General features: G+C 38.8%; 1 protein-coding gene across 1 annotated transcript in view; it reads left to right on the top strand.

Annotated features, from left to right (window-relative positions):
- The window catches only part of LOC135219407 (cytochrome P450 2L1-like), a 39,821-nt gene extending 23,320 nt beyond the window's left edge, over positions 1 to 16,501 (top strand). The window contains exons 6-10 of the mRNA XM_064256159.1: positions 8,182 to 8,381; positions 10,605 to 10,722; positions 11,308 to 11,488; positions 12,067 to 12,184; positions 15,597 to 16,501. Coding sequence (XP_064112229.1) covers positions 8,182 to 8,381; positions 10,605 to 10,722; positions 11,308 to 11,488; positions 12,067 to 12,184; positions 15,597 to 15,926 — 947 coding nt within the window. The 3' untranslated portion in view covers positions 15,927 to 16,501. The remainder of the gene's footprint in view (positions 1 to 8,181; positions 8,382 to 10,604; positions 10,723 to 11,307; positions 11,489 to 12,066; positions 12,185 to 15,596) is intronic.
- Positions 16,502 to 16,774: the final 273 nt, after the last annotated feature.

Here is a 16,774-nt window from a genome sequence, read left to right as displayed (position 1 = left end):
GGCTTTGCATACATTTATAGTAGCTATCATTCATGCAATGGTATAAGTACCATATTCTATTTATCTACGAGCAAGCTTCTCCTGTTAGCTGGTTCCGTACATACCACTCATTCTTCCTGGTTACTTTGCATTCTCTGTACCTTAATCTCAGGCACCAAAAACAGTGTCTGATTTCTTGCATGCATGCATGAACATACCAGCAATATATATACAGATACATATACATATATATATATATATATATATATATATATGTATATATATATATATATATACAGTAGTGCCTCAGGATACGAAATTAATCCGTTCCAAAGCGGCTTTCGTAACCTGATTTTTTCGTACCTCAAACCACGTCTTACATGTAAATTGCCTAATTCGTTCCAAGCCCTACAAAAACACCACAGTAAATTTCATAATAAAGGTAAATTGACCAATAAGCAATGAAATAAAACAACCTGCACCATTCACTACCTACCATAAACTATACTATACCTGTAAATAAAGTGTATTAGTGTACATGGTACAAGAAATACTGTGCATACATATGTAGAAAAATGTGGAACCTTACCTTTCGAGTGAGGCGATCTCCGAAAGTGGCGACAGAGGAGGAGGACAAATGGCAGAAAACATGAACGCTTAACTTTATGAAACACATTAAAGAATGGCAGAAAACATTAACACTAAACTTTACGAAACACATTAACAAGTGGCAGAAAACATTAACACTTAACTTTACAAAAAACATAAAATTAAATTTCTTTTTTTTTTTTGTCTTGTTTTTATTTTTACATTTTTTTACTTTTTTATACTTTACATTTTTCACAAAATTTCAATTTCTTCACCACTTTCAACTTTCTGTGTTTTCATATCAATTGGATCTTCCTTTTTGCTTACTACTACTAAAGGCTTCTTTAAAAAATAACTATCCAAGGAAGATTGCTTCTGCCTGCTTTTCACAATGTTCCTGAAACGACTCAGGCAAACGTCATCAAACTGCACAAGCATACGACCTGTGTAAGCCTTTTCGGGGTGTCTCTTTTCTACAAATGATTGCACCTTATGAAAAGCAGCTAGAGCATCCTTAATTTTTGCCATTGTCATAAGGTCCTCCTCCTCCTCCTCGCCGCTGCTAGAGAACTCTTCTTGAATGATGTTATGTTGCATGGCCTCCAACTCCTTCAGGTCATCCGTTGTAAGTTCCTCTTGGTGCTCCTCGAGAAGGTCATTGATGTCGTCCTCATCGACAACCAGCCCCAAGAACTTGCCGAGTGCAACAATCTCATCAAGATCTGGTTGCGAAACAGTTTCAGGATAGTCAACTGTTCCTGAATCTGCAGCACCAGCTTCACCCACATCGAATCCCTCGAAGTCTTGTATTGATACGGCATCAGGCCAGAGTTTCCTCCACGAAGAATTCAAGGTTCGCCTCGAAACCTCCTGCCAAGCTTGATCAATGAGTCGGACGCATATCACGATATCGAAATGCTCCTTCGGTGATGTCGAAACATCTCTTGAAAAGATGTTTCGTATACAGCTTCTTGAAGTTCGATATCACTTGCTGGTCCATGGGCTTTAGGAGAGGTGTGGTGTTAGGCAGAAGATAAAGAACCTTGATAAAAGAATACTCCGCTAGGATATCTTCCTTGAGGCCAGGAGGGTGAGCGGGGGCATTGTCCAACAACAGCAGACATTTCAGAGGGAGGTGCTTCTCTTCCAAGAATTTCTTCACTGTCGGGCCAAAACACAGATTTACCCACTTGGTGAACAAAAGTCTAATTACCCAGGCTTTCACATTAGCCCTTCACATCACCGGAAGCTTCTCCTTTAGCACTTTGTGGGCCTTGAAGGCTCGAGGAGTCTCCGAATGATACACAAGTAGGGGCTTCACCTTGCAATTCCCACTGGCGTTCGAACAAAGTGCGAGTGTAAGCCTGTCTTTCATAGGGTTATGCCCGGGTAGCTTCTTCTCTTCCTCCGTGATGTACGTCCGACGAGGCATTTTTTTCCAAAAAAGGCCAGTCTCGTCACAGCTGAAGACTTGCTGAGAACTGTAGCCTTCGTTGATCGTCATCTCGTCAAATGTCTTAATAAAGGCTTCGGCCGATTTCGTGTCCGAGCTGGCCGCCTCCCCATGCCGCACCACTGAATGGATGCCAGTCCGTTTACGGAATATATCAAACCAACCACGAGAAGCCTTGAAGTCTGGGGTTGGCGTCGATGTCCCTTCTCCTCCGTCGTCTTCGACCTGGGCAATCAAATCCCCGAAAATAGCGCTGGCCTTGTGGCAGATTGCCGTCTCGGTTTTCTTATCGCCAGCGATTTCTTTGTCTTTTATCCAGACAAGAAGCAGCCTTTCCATCTCGTCGTGCACATGGCTCCTCTTGCTAGACAAAATAGTCATGCCCTTGGAAGGTGTAACTGCTTTGATGGCTTCCTTCTGCTTAAGGATGGTGCCTATCGTCGACGGATTTCGGTCATATTCCTTGGCGATCATACTCAATCGCATGCCAGATTCATACTTTTTAATTATCTCCATCTTTGCCTCCAAAGAAAGCATCCTCTTCTTTCCGTGAACTTTCTTGGGACCCATGACTATGTATATACTGTATGTATTTAAGTTATGTAGTATACGTATGTAGTAAAGTTCTCACACAACTCAATAAAGTAGTACTACAACGAAATCACTAACGAATTTACGTTAATAAACAAAATCGTATAAAACGAATTAATTCCACGTGCTTACGATAACGATGCTGCTGCCGAGTGGCCAATAAGGCACGCCGCTACGTAGATGCATGATGGGATCATGGGAGAGATGCTGACCAATAGCAGACAAGGATCTTATGCCGGTGACTAGCATCAGGAACCAATGGGAGAGCGGGAGAATGGTGGCGAGTCTACTCAGTTGGCGGAACGCGAGTTTTAAAATTGTTATCGGTGGTCCGGGCGAATCTCGGGACTTTACAGCAACAACCTATCATATCCTGAACTATTTTCGTATGTAGAGCCAAAAAATCTTTGTATTTGCTTTTGTAACTTGAATTTTTCGTAAGTTGATCCTTTCGTATGTTGAGGTACCACTGTATATATCAGATTCATCAATGGTGAGATTATTTGAGTCATGCATTGAATGAAGTAATACTACTTTCACTTTTCTTTGGCATAGCTAAGCAGCAAAGTAATAATAATAATAATAATAATAATAATAATAATAATAATAATAATAATAATATGAGGGTTGTCCGTAAAAGAAGGTTCCCAAAGATTTTTCACAATAAAAAACATGATTATTGGCACTGAATAATACATTTTTGGAAAACTTAGACTTTTTCCTATTTTTCGACATAATCACTGTTGAGATCAATGCATTTTTGCATGCGGTGTACCATCTTTATGCCTGAATCATACAACTCTCCCGCCACTCCGCGAAAGTAGTTTAAACCTCTTCTTTCAGCTCCTCTCCGGTTCTGAAATGTGTTATGGACGTCTGTACATCTGTCTTTGAATTCTCTGCTCCAATGGCGCTCGTGTTGTATGCTAATACACTTTTCTCCGTAGATTTCACACAGTTGGGAATGAATGTCCACCAGTGCAGTGTATTTTGCACACAAAAAACGAATCACAGAGCGTAATTCGTACCTGGCGGGAGAAGCGAGTGGGACCTCCATCCCTATCGGCTGCCAAGCCAAGGCTGAGCGTCGCAGACAGCTCACCGGTGGGGGGAATGGGAGAGTGGGGACCAAGCTACATGCCAGTGTTGCTGGATCCCGCGTAACAGCGTTCCTTGCAACTGCAGCTCCTTGAGAACCTTATTTTACAGACAACCCAAGTCGTAATAATAATAAAATAATAATAATAAATCTAATAATAATAATTAAAAATAATAATAATAATAATAATATAGCTGTTTCAACGGCATTTAATTTATATAGAATATTCTCAATCCTTATTATCTTTTTCTCATCAGCATGTAGCTGGTGTATCAGGTTTCCTAAGGACATATAAAGATTTCTGTTGTCTTAGGTTTATTTCCTCTAACGTGTCGACAGCGCACAGGCAGTCTTCTATGTGAGTATACAGCAAAGTGACTTAAGATACTGTTTTACATGTATTTATAGCAGGCAAGGGCGTGTATAATCGGTGGGTAAGTCGGTAAGCAGGGATTTTAATTGGTCATTGGATGGTGACGAAATCTGTCCCTGAGGCGTTGAGATCTTCTTGGTCCATCTGGGGTTGTTGGCGTGGGTTGGGTGTTGGTTGGGGTACTCACCACCTGGGTGGCAGGTACTATAAGCCATCCAGGGGACATGTCATCCGCTCGTTCTCTTCCGCTGTCTCTCTCTGCTTCTTCTCTTTCTCTCTTACTCTCCCTCTTTCTCTGTCTGCAAGTTCCTGTCTCTCTCTCTTTCTCTCACTGCTTGTTCCTCTCTTCTCTCTCTCTCTCTCTCTCTCTCTCTCTCTCGTGACGGTATATGGAGTCGGTTGGTTCTTGTGCTATTTCTTCTTATGATGGTAAGAAGAAATTCTGTTTCTTTTACTGTGTTGATATTCGGCTTTTCCTCTAATATGTGCAGTGCCTCAAGATAACGTAGACGTTTCCGGTCCAGTGCATGGTCAATAATTTCTGTGTTCGTCATAAGCTCAGCTCTCTCTGGTCTTCTTTTATGCTTTTCCCTACAGAAAATGAAAATGGCCCCTTCTTGAAGGTGTCAGGAGTGACGGTTGGAGAGCCTGGTATTGGTCATCCCGATATGAGGTGGTGGCATCCATCCACCAGGCATGTGAATTCGTAGATGACACTCCTCTTCGAAGACGTTTCTGGGGGCGCCGGGTTGTTTTTAAGAAGCAGCTGGCTGGTTTTAATATTTTTATAGTATATCATTAAGCTAATTTTATCACCTTCTGCCGTGCGGGAGACATTTTCACTGATTATTTTCCTAATAGCCTTTTCAGCTTCCAAATATTTGTGTTGCATATAATTTTTATAAAACATTTTTATAGCTCCAATTTGGTCGTTAGTTTCGGTCGTGCTTTCCCGGTGCCATTTATTTGTGGAGTCCCGCGTTTGGCGTTTGACCATGCGATTTGAGAAGTTATTATTGATGAGGGCTTGTGTGGACCTTTCGATTTCCCTGGTGGTTTCTCTCCACGTGGAGCAGTGTGTATGGGTGCGGTGGACGAAGACATCTACCACAGATCTTTTATACCTGTCTGGGCACTCACTGGACCCATTAAGGCATAGACCCGGGTTTGTGGGTTTCTTATAAACTGTGGTGGTGTATCCCGTAGGGGTCTGCTGTTCCCGACCGTCCAAGAAGGGTAGGGGACCATCAACGCTGCATTTACATGTGAAGCGGAGGACGGAGCATTCTTCAAATGTCCTTGAAGTTTCTAGGTCCTCTTCTCTGTCGACTCTTATGAAGGTGTCGTCTTTGTAATGATAATATTGAAGAGGGCAGGGGATCTTATTGAAAACCCTTTCTTCGACAACACTTATATAGAAGTTGGCAAATAGAACCCCTAATGGGGATCCCATTGCCACGCTGTCAATCTGGCAATAAAGATGTCCTCTCTGGGTTATGAATGGTGCCTTCTTGGTGCATATTTCAAGAAGGGCTTTTAGGGCTTCCTCAGGGATGTTCAAAGCCTGTGTCCTCACATCTATATACTCTATCGAGGATGTGTTTAATCGTCTCGTCGACTGGAACGTTCGTGAAGAGGTTCTCGACGTCAAGAGATGCAATGATACCTGTAGATGGAGTCTCGAAGTTTACATAAAAATTCAGTAGACGACTGTAAACAATACCTGTCAGGGATATGTGGCGTAGAGTTCATTGAGTCTCTTCGCGATTTTGTAAGTTGGGGTTGGGATTTGGCTTATAATTGGGTGGAGAGGATTGCCAGGCTTGTGGGCTTTTACGGTGCCGTAAATATACCCATGATTAAAGTCACCCTGGGCAACGGGAAGCCTGGGAGCATTCTTAGCGGCATGGATTCTTTCGACCGTCCTATTGATGTCTCGTCGGATGTCTTCGATGGGGTTCTTGTTGATTTTTCTGAATTTGGATTGATCAGCAAGTATTTGGTCCAGTTTCTCGTAATATTCAGAGGTCTTGATGAGCACTATGGCAGCAGTTTTGTCTGCCCTTCTTATTGTTATTTCTTGGTTTGCTTTCAAGTTTTTAGCGGTTTCTTTCAATTGCCTGGAAAGGATAGAGCTTCTGTATGGGGGCACCACGGTTTATAAGAAACCCACAAACCCGGGTCTATGCCTTAATGGGTTCAGCGAGTGCCCAGACAGGTATAAAAGATCTGTGGTAGATGCCTTCATCCGCCGCACCCTCACACACTGCTCCACGTGGAGAGAAACCACCAGGGAAATCGAAAGGTCCACACAAGTCCTCATCAATAATATCTTCTCAAATCGCATGGTCGAATGCTAAATGCGGGACTCCATAAATAAATGGCACCGGGAAAGCACGACCGAAACTAACGACCAGAGTGGAGCTATGAAAATATTTTATAAAAAATTATATGCAAAACAAATATTTGGAGGACAAAAAGGCTATTAGGAAAATAATCAGTGAAAATGTCTCCCCCACTGCAGAAAGTGATAAAAGCAGCCTAATAATATACTATAAAAATATTAAAACCAGCCAGCTGCTTCTTAAAAACAACCCGGCGCCCCCAGAAACGTCTTTGAAGAGGAGTGTCATCTACGAATTCACATGCCCGGTGGATGGATGCCACAACTCCCATGTCGGGATGACCACTACCAGACTCTCCAACCGTCTCTCCTCCACCTTCAAGAAGGGGCCATTTCATTCACTACAGGGAAAAGCATAAAAGAAGACCAGAGAGAGCTGAGCTTATAACGAACACAGAAATTATTGACCATGCACTGGACCGGAAACGTCTACGTTATCTTGAAGTACTGCACATATTAGAGGAAAACCGACTATCAACACGGTAAAAGAAACAGAATTTCTTCCTACCATCATACAAAGAAATAGCACAAGAAACCAACCGACTCCATATACCGTCACGAGAGAGAGAGAGAGAGAGAGAGAGAGAGAGACTTGCAGAGAGAAAAAGAGAGAGAGGAACTTGCAGGGAGAGAAAGAGAGAGAGTAAGAGAGAGAGAAAGAGAAGAAGAAGCAGAGAGAGACAGCGGGAGAGAACGAGCGGATGACATGTCACCTGGGCGGCTTATAGTACCTGCCACCCAGGTGGTGGATACCCCAACCAACACCCAACCCACGCCAACAACCCCGGACGGACCAAGAAGATCTCAACTCCTCAGGGACAGATTTCGTTACCATCCAACGACCAATTAAAATCCCTGCTTACCGACTTACCCACCGATTGTACACGACCTTGCCTGCTATAAATACATGTAAAACAGTATCTTAATTCACTTTCCTGTATACTCTCATAGATGACTGCCTGTGCACTGTCGATACGTTAGAGGAAATAAACCTAAGACAACTGAAATCTTTATATGTCCTTAGGAACCCTGATACACCAATTACATGCTGATGGGAAAAATATAATTTTGAAGAATTGAGAAGATTCTATATAAATTAAATGCCGATGAAACGGCCTCCTACCTAATAATGATAATAATAATAATAATAATCAACACGTCTTGTAGTATTTCACAATAGTGATTCGAAGTATAAGGAAAATTTTCATCTTGGATTTTCTGGTTGAAGACTACAACGCCATCCCTCTGCTCGTTTAACAGTCTTTACGGTTATGCCAAACATCACTCTTAATACTCCACTATTTTCAATCTTTAAAAAATCTGATGTTAAGAAGCTTCTTCAAGAGTTTTCCATTTGCATATCATTATAGAAATAATAATTGTGCCACATACTATTTCAGACCTCAACTCATGAAGTTATGAATAGAGTCATCTCTCTATTCATAACTTCAATAGAAACAATACTATACTTGAAATAATCACATGTATACCGGAAGCAATAAGTGAAAATCCACAGTTATGTATCTGAAAAAAAGCTTTATTTTTAAAATGTAATCAATTTCATATACTGAAAGATACAGACTTTGCTCATTATGGGCTGGATCATTGTGGATTTTCCCTTATTTCCGGTGACAGCATAGCCTGCACCAAAGATGATCTCGGAGGCATGTTCACCTCAGCGTCTGTCCCTGCAGGAACCCGCTACGACATCAACGATGCGAAAATAATCCGGCTTCACAAACTACTCAACGAGGCACTGGCTTGCTTCGACGGCCCCGTGGTGTATCTCGATCTCTTCCCGAGTCTGGTTTACTGGCTTCCGTTTTGGCTCAAGACACGGCTCGGCATGAATCAGATCTACGAAAATTCTAAGATTATCAGGACCTTTATACAGGTAATACTGCTAGTCGCTTACACGGGGAGTAAGCTTACAAATTACTTTGTTGTTGTTGCTGTTGTTCTTGTGGGGGGGGGGGGGGGGGGGGGGGGGCGAGGTAAGAAAGTCCAATGGAAAAGCCTAAAAAAGGCCTGAAAAAGGTGTTCCGCGTTGAGTTAAAGATACAAGAATTTTACCAAAAGATAGTTATGATTTATTTTTTAGAATGAAAATGTAGAAAATAAATAATGAGCATATTAAAACGGTACAGAACAAGTGTTTCTAATAAAATATAGCATATTTATTTAAATTTTCGTTGGTGAAACAACCCGCTATTTGACCACAGATTTTAGCAAGCGCCCAGAGTAAGCTGAACGTCGGATCACACCTTGTGTATTTACATCTTACATCTCATAGGAGGCTTCATTCCATATTACAATATATAGTGTTTGCTTTCTTTGAAGAACCTTTTTGAAAAAGTTCGCATAAACAGCGTTTTCCTCGTATACTTATAATCAGTCTTATAATCTTCACATTTTTTACACCTCCAAAATACACCTCCAAAACTTAATTATAAATAAACCAAGCAATAAGTAATTATGAATAATCCCACCAGTAATTAATTATATATAATCCAAGCCATAATTTGTTCTAAATAATCCAAGCAATAATTAATCCAAATAATCTAAGCAATAATTAATTGTAAATAACCCAAACAATTATTAATTATAAGTTATCTAAGCAATAATCAATTATAGGTAAACCATGTATTAATTAATTGTAAATAACCCAACCAATAATTAATTTAAGTAATTTAAGTAATAAGTGCTTATAAGTAATATAAGAAATAATTACTTATAATCAAGCCCTAATTCATTTAAAATAATCCAAGCAATAAATTATAAATGATTAAAGCGATAACCAATTATTAATAATATAAGCAATGATTCATTATCAATAAATCTAGAAATAATTCATTATAAATAATCCAAGGAATGCCTAATTATAAGTAATCCAAGCAATAATTCATTGTAAATAATACCAGCAATAATTGATTATAAATAATCCAAGCAATAATTCATTATAAATAATCCAAGCAATAATTGATTATAAGTAATACAAGCAATAATTCATTTTAAATAAGCCAAGCAATAATTAACATGTTTCGTCATCACTCATGTATGAAATTTCGTCATCAAAATATTGGTCAAGTTAATAACTGGAAGATCTCTTAGGAGTTGATCTACAACATTGTGAACCCTTTGTATTAATATTTCGTACCAGATATAAATTGCCTCAAGGAGATTATTAAGAAAACCATCTGGCTGACTTATATAGTCATCCGCAACAAAGAGGGAGCAATAATGCATATAGAAGTTAACAATTAAGCAACTTAGTAATAACTAAAAATAATATAGAAGTGGCAAGGAAAACATCTAATGAAATCGAATAAGTGAATAATTTTGATAAAAATCTGAATACAGAACACTGACGTTCCACCAGTGCCATCAATATCATAATTATTTTTACGTCGACTTTTCCCCTTTCATAAGTTAGATGCCAATTACTATCTGATCTAGGTTCCCATCTATGTCGGTTCTCCAAGATTTTCTGGGCCATCCTATTGATCTGACTAACTAATCCTCATTCCTTCTCGTCCCAGGTCCAAACCATCTGGCAAACTTACACAGGTCAGAGCTTTTGAATCAAGCAGATAAGAACCTCTGTCAGAACTAACTGTACAAGAATTTCATCTGAATGACCAAATTCTTAAACTTAGTAATGTCTGAGTTGACTGGGAAAAGCTCACACAGTTCTAAAATCAGAACTTGACTAGAACTCCACAGACGCCAGTTAAATGAGACACATAATAGAACTGACATATAACATCCACAGAGTAAACATATAACACATGGGAACGCGATTTCCCACTAAAGAAAAAAAAATCACCGAAGTCGGTAAAACTTTAAGACCCAGTAAAGGAGAGAACAATCCCTGGTGGAAGAAAGTAGCTCTCTCCATTTGCAATATGATACAGATACAGATCTTTCTTTCGGACTAAAGATTACCATAAATTACCTCAGAAATCTCCAATATCATTCGGTTTGAAAATAGAGGATTTTCATCCAGAATTCAATCCGACTTACTTCTTGATACTCAAAAACAAATTCTTGACGCTCGAGAAAAAAGCATAGAAAAAAAATCTTGATACTCAGAAAAAAACCACTTATCTACTCGCAGGAAGAAGTCCTGAATCAACATGTGAAAAACATCGACCGAGATAATCCCAAGGACTTCATCGATTCGTACTTAGTGGAAATGGAAAAGAGGAAGAATGATCCTGAATCTACAATGAGCAGTAAGTTTGCAAAATGAATGATGATTTGAATACGTGATTATGCGAAAAGCTTTCTCGAGAGTAGGTGAAAAGAATTTTCGCTACCTCTTCACCGGGGAAAGAAGTTTGGCTTTACTTATTTCCGTATTGTTTCATTTTTCAATAAAGGTCTTAAGCAGTATCGTATTCAATCTTAATGCATGTAAATAATAAAATAATTGGTATGTTGATTAAAAGCGTAAATCAAATAAGCTTTTCAGTTTCTGTATAGTTAACATCTTGTACCCTATCGTCAATTGCAAATATATAAAACTATTCTGAAAGCATTGTTGACGCAGACTTAATATTTTGGGTGAATTTAAGGATAACGAATTGGCCAACTGAATCTACATAACAATGGTATTATATGAAAAGATTTCAATTGGAGGTAATTTACAAATGCCTTCGTGAATCTTAGAAATTTATTACATTGGGGCACTTTTTCAATCCCAGAGCCTGTCTACAAACATCCTTCAGTCTCACTCTGAAGGTTCAGCAGTGCTGTAATGTACCTTTAAAACATCTTTTTCATTCAATCACCAAAGACTGACATTGTTTTCTTAACAGTGGACGATCTTACTTATGGGCTGATCGATTTCTTTGGCGACGGAACATCGACGACTTCAGCCACCACGAGGTGGGCAGTGTTTTACTTGGCGAAATATCCGGAGATCCAGAAGAAGGTTCACAATGAAATTGACAGCATCGTACCCCGGGATGAGCTGCCGTCTCTCGAACACAAAGCCAGGCAAGGATAGAAACTCGTGCCCTGTTTAATGGTAGCGTTTCCTTCTAAACGGAATCACATTCAGGCAATCATTAAAACATTACTGTCAGCAATTTGGCCGCCTTCTTTCTTGTTGTGGGCATGAAGTTGTTGTGATTCCTGGTTATTATTATTATTATTATTATTATTATTATTATTATTATTATTATTATTATTATTATTATTATTATTATTATTATTATTACTATTTAGAAGATTAACCATATTCTTATGGAACAAGACACAGGGGCCACTGGCTTGAAATTCAAGCTTCCAAAGAATATGGTGTTCATTAGGAAGAAGTGAGAGGAGGTTAAGGTAAATACAGAAAGAAGAGACCTCATTATTAAAAAAGAAAAAATACATTATAATGTAATAATAAGTAGATAAAAAATGTATTAAAATGCAAGGAGAATAGTATTAGGGTAGTAAATCATCGCGTCTTCGCTTGATCTTTTAGAGTTCCAATTGCCCTACATCCTCAGGGAGACTGTTTATGAAGACATTTAAAGTGAAAGAAGGTGAACTGCCATGCTTAACTGGTGTTTCTGCCTTTCTAGGTTACATTACACCGAAGCCTTTATCCATGAAGTAATGAGAGTAGCTTCGGTTGCACCCTTAGGTGGACCTCACATCACCTCTGAAGAATTTGAGCTGGGAGGTTACAGGATGCCCAAGGTACGTTTTTAAGACCTATGTTAACGCATCAGCAAATCAAAACTTCTTATCATTAACGACCTAAGAAAATAAAAAATGAACGAAATGAATTCGTATTTAGGTTTTTCTCTATAACTGTATAAAACTTTTTTTTTTATCTGATCAGTTCTTCAGGTTGAACTGAAATCTATATATGTATATACAAATGGATGTATGTGTGTTCCAGCATAACTCTGAAACGAATCGAACAATTTCTGGAAAAAGAATACTGTGGAGATAAGACATCACTAGCACCAAAGGGCATCAAAGGGGGTGGGGGTAGGAAGGTTTTCCTTGAAATTGGGCTGGTTCTACCCATAGACTTAGTACGTTAATAAACTGTAAGGGTTTATCACACCTCATTTAGGTATACTATCTGGAAAACAATTCTGTAGGGGTAAGACATCACTGGCACCAAAGGGGGTGGGGGTGGGAAGGGGATGACGTGCAAACGCAACCAAACACAACAAATATTACTGCCTAATCGAGCGTTTCTCAATATTTTTACCTCAGAGACTTTGGGGCGCACCTTTAATTTGAGTCTTCACCATCTTTCTGCAAGCGGGCAAAATAATAGATTCAGCAATCATTTCCGATACTTCATAAGATGCAATTTGAGCTTTTTCAGACAACGTTACTCTACTTTTGAAAGCAAATGCTTGCTTTGTTTGTTGGTCAAGTAGTCTTTTGAAATAATTTACGTCTTTTCCTGGAAGACTGCAATGCGATGTTTGAAAATGTTTACTTATTTACTAGGAAGCATCGACTCATTTGACATTTTGCAACCACAAAGCAAACACAATGGGAGAAGCTGATTTTCTTCTCCAGTCCACGTGAAACCAAAACTTAAATAACTTTAGTCGTATTTCCGATTAGGTCTAATCTTAATTTTCTTAGCTAGACACTTCACTTCACTCGAAACGGTTTCATTATTAGAATTAAGTTCCTCACTGGTACGTATCTTGCTTAAAAATCAGTCCATTTTATGGGCAGTCCACCTGGTTTTCTATTATATAAAAAAAGTCCACGAATTAGGATTCACTGGGTGTCTTGAATGAGACCTTTGAAGAGTAATGTAGCAGCAGTTAGGTATCTACTGACTGACTGACCAGAATCGTTGTTGTTGTTTTTGATTAAGCCGACCTTGTGTCAGCACGGGCTCTTGCTCACCGAGCAGCCCGTAAAAAAATACCAGAATCGCAGATGCCCTTGGTTTTAAACAGGGCACGGTCATCGTCACGAATCATAAAACCGCTTTGACATGTCAGCCACCATATGGTCAAGTCATTAACCTGGATTATAAGTCACTAACCTGGATTGCTGCACTGGTTAATTCTATAGCCAACTGACCTCAAGGAAAATTGAGTATTAGCTATGTCCTTTCATCCAAAGCACTGACCATATGGTGAAGTCATTAACCTGGATCCACAAATCTGGATTACTGCATTAGATTAGGCTTAGTTTATTCTGGTATCTGGCCTCAGGGGAAATTTAGTATTATTCCTGCTTTGCTTTTATGAGAGAAAATCAGAGATTAAGAGTGACAGGCAGCTACTGTGGCTGAGAATCGATGGAAAATGAGGGAACTTAACAAATTATGTTAACAGAATAATATACTACTCTTCATCACAACAATTCTACAATTTCATATTCAAGTATCAGAGAAAAAGAGAGAGAATCATGAAAAAAAACATTTTAAAAAATCTACCAAAAGTAATAATAGATTAAGATTGTCAGTTCCAGTTCAACCACGAATGAGACTTAAGATTTCTCAGAAGCAGTCAAAAAGTACTAGAAAAAGGACTGGTTCATAACACATTTTTTATGGAAATTCATATATCGGCAATAAAATTATTATTATTATTTTTTAAATATTTTTCCATCACTGAAATTAAAGGATGAAATAATTAAAAATATAAGTTTTCATTTAGCAATGAATTTTGCAAAGTATAAAGTAAACATATATATAAACTTGAGAGAAAGGTGTTCGTGAAAGGAAAATGTGTCCAGTAGCCTTAAGAAAAAAACTGACGATTGTCATTTTCGGCTGAACAACTACTAAGAAGATTAGCAGGATAGAAATTCATAAAGAAAAGGAATTTATTTTCCAGTTAAAAATGTCAATTGCCGAAGACTTGACTCAGACATAGAAACACATACTCAGTGTCTGCAAAATTTATGAAAACAATACTAGATATTTCAAACATTAGAATATAATTTTCCTATTCCTTTGGGAACACCAGTGCGCCCGGGCGAACAGGTTGAGAAACTCTGGTCTAATCCATTGTCTTCAAGGTCGCTGAGATGAATAGTGATGCTCCCAATGCCCTTTGTACAAGTTCAGCCCCAATAGGAAGATGGAGGGGGGGGGGGGGAAAAGTGAAAAATAAAATGTAAAAAATAACAGATAATAGCGTCAAATGCATAGTTTTCAAGGTTGCTGAGATAAATAGTTACACTTCCAATGCTCTTCAAGTCCAAGTTCAGCTCCTGATAGGAATGGGGGTTGAGAACGGGTGAAATATAGTGTCAAAAATGTTGGGCGACTATCTTAACAGGAGAAAGAGAGAGAGAGAGAGAGAGAGAGAGAGAGAGAGAGAGAGAAGAAGATTTCATAGGTTGTCATTCAGTTTTCCAGGGCAGTGCCGGGTGGTCAGCTACTTGGAATATAAAATTTAGGCCAAAGGCCAAGCACTGGGAACTATGAAGTCATTCAGCGCTGAAAATAAAGTTGAAACAATTGTTGCTACAGGGTAGAAAGATGAAAGAGAATATGAATTGAAGCATAGTAAAGAGAATGAGAGGTTGCAGCTAGGGGCTGAACAGACGCTGCAAAGTAATGCTTACAGTGCATCACGAGGTAAACTGACAGCAGAATCCTCCTACGGAATTTCTTTAAGTTGTCAGAGTATATTGGTCTAATATGCTGTATATCCTTGGCTAGAGGTGGCTATGCAGAATATTCTTACCCCTTTGACAAACTGCAATGTTTTAGTTGATGCATACCTATACTCAACCCCGCATGGGAGGTAGTGCCGTCAGTGCACCTCCTGCAGTGTACTGTAGGCATTACTTAGAGTTTTTTGCAGTGTCCCTTCGTACCCTAGTTGCAACCCCTTTCAATGCTTTCCCTCTACCTCTTTTCATATTTTCTTTCTTCCATCTTACTTTCCACCCTCTCCTAACAATTGGCTCATAATACAACCTGCTAGTTTTCATTCCTATAACATCTTGAATGCTTTTTACCCTCAATCTCCCTTTAGGTGCTCTATGACCTCATAGGTACCAGTGTTTGGCGTCTGACCTCATTTTTATATTCTATTCCATTCCATAAGTAGACCCAACCTATGGCTCACAATACTAACTGCATTCATGCCAAATCACCTCTTTCCAGGACTCCATCATCTTAGGCCACCTGGAATTCTGCCACAAGCACCCACGTTACTGGGAGAAGCCCAACGAATTCTATCCAGAGCATTTCCTGGACGAGAACGGGAAGTTCTGTGCGAAGAAAGAGGGCTTCCTTCCCTTCGGCATAGGCCGCAGGATATGCATCGGAGAGGCTTTGGCACGCATGGAACTCTTCTACTTTATCACGGCCCTGATACAGAATTTCACCTTCACCGTACCAGACGGCGAGACACTGACCACCGAGAAGAGCACCTCTGAGAGGATCTTCGCCTTCCCAACTTCTTTCAAGATCCTGATTACTGAAAGGACATAGTTTCGTTTATGACTGTCCTTTTTGTCTGAAGGGAAACGAATTCTTTTGTAATTTTCCATTTACAATTTTTTTTCTAAACTGTTTAGTTCAAATAATAGGTTGATAAAGATAACTGGGTATAAAAATAAATTTTCTTAGAATTTTCCAATTTCCATTTTTTGTGTGTGTGAAAAATGGCCTAATTCTAAGTTTGAAATACGAGACAGGTAAGGGTTTCATAGACGTAACTGTATATGAAAGGAACTTTCATGTAATTTTTCATTTTCAAAATTTTGTGGAACACTTTCTGACTCGAAGTTTAAAATCATTGGTAGGTGAAGGGTTTCATTACGGTAACTGTTCACGTAATGAACTTTTTTTGTAATTTCCCATTTCCAAATTTTTTTGAAAAATTGACCACAAGTTTAAAATAAGAGGTAGGTGGGATCTTTCACAAAGATGAAAGCATTGTATGGCATGAAAAGAGCTGTAGAAATTTTATAAAAACCTAATATAATCTTAAAACTTATCCTAATGAATAGTTACTAATAAAATGATCAAGGATTACTATAAATAAATTACTGAGGAAACAACAATGGGATTAGACTGATTTTCCTACCTGCCTTCTATAATTCTAGGTATGATGTGTTTTTCGTAAAAAATTCTTATAGAAAACGGCGTCAGTTTATAAAAAAAATAAGATTGCAAATTTGGTTATATATACTGAACACGTAGCTATAAAATTCTACCAAGAAGGCTAGTTCGGTTTCAGTTTATTGATATTCTTTAATCTTTCTAAAAAGAGAAAAAAATTACTGCCAATTACTGAAGAACATTACTAATATTGAAAAAAACAAAGGATTTAAAAC

Source organism: Macrobrachium nipponense, chromosome 1 (genome assembly GCF_015104395.2).
Source record: "Macrobrachium nipponense isolate FS-2020 chromosome 1, ASM1510439v2, whole genome shotgun sequence".
Lineage (NCBI taxonomy): Eukaryota > Metazoa > Arthropoda > Malacostraca > Decapoda > Palaemonidae > Macrobrachium > Macrobrachium nipponense.
The sequence above is the reverse complement of the archived record's forward strand: the minus strand, read 5'-3'. Positions and strand labels throughout refer to the sequence as shown.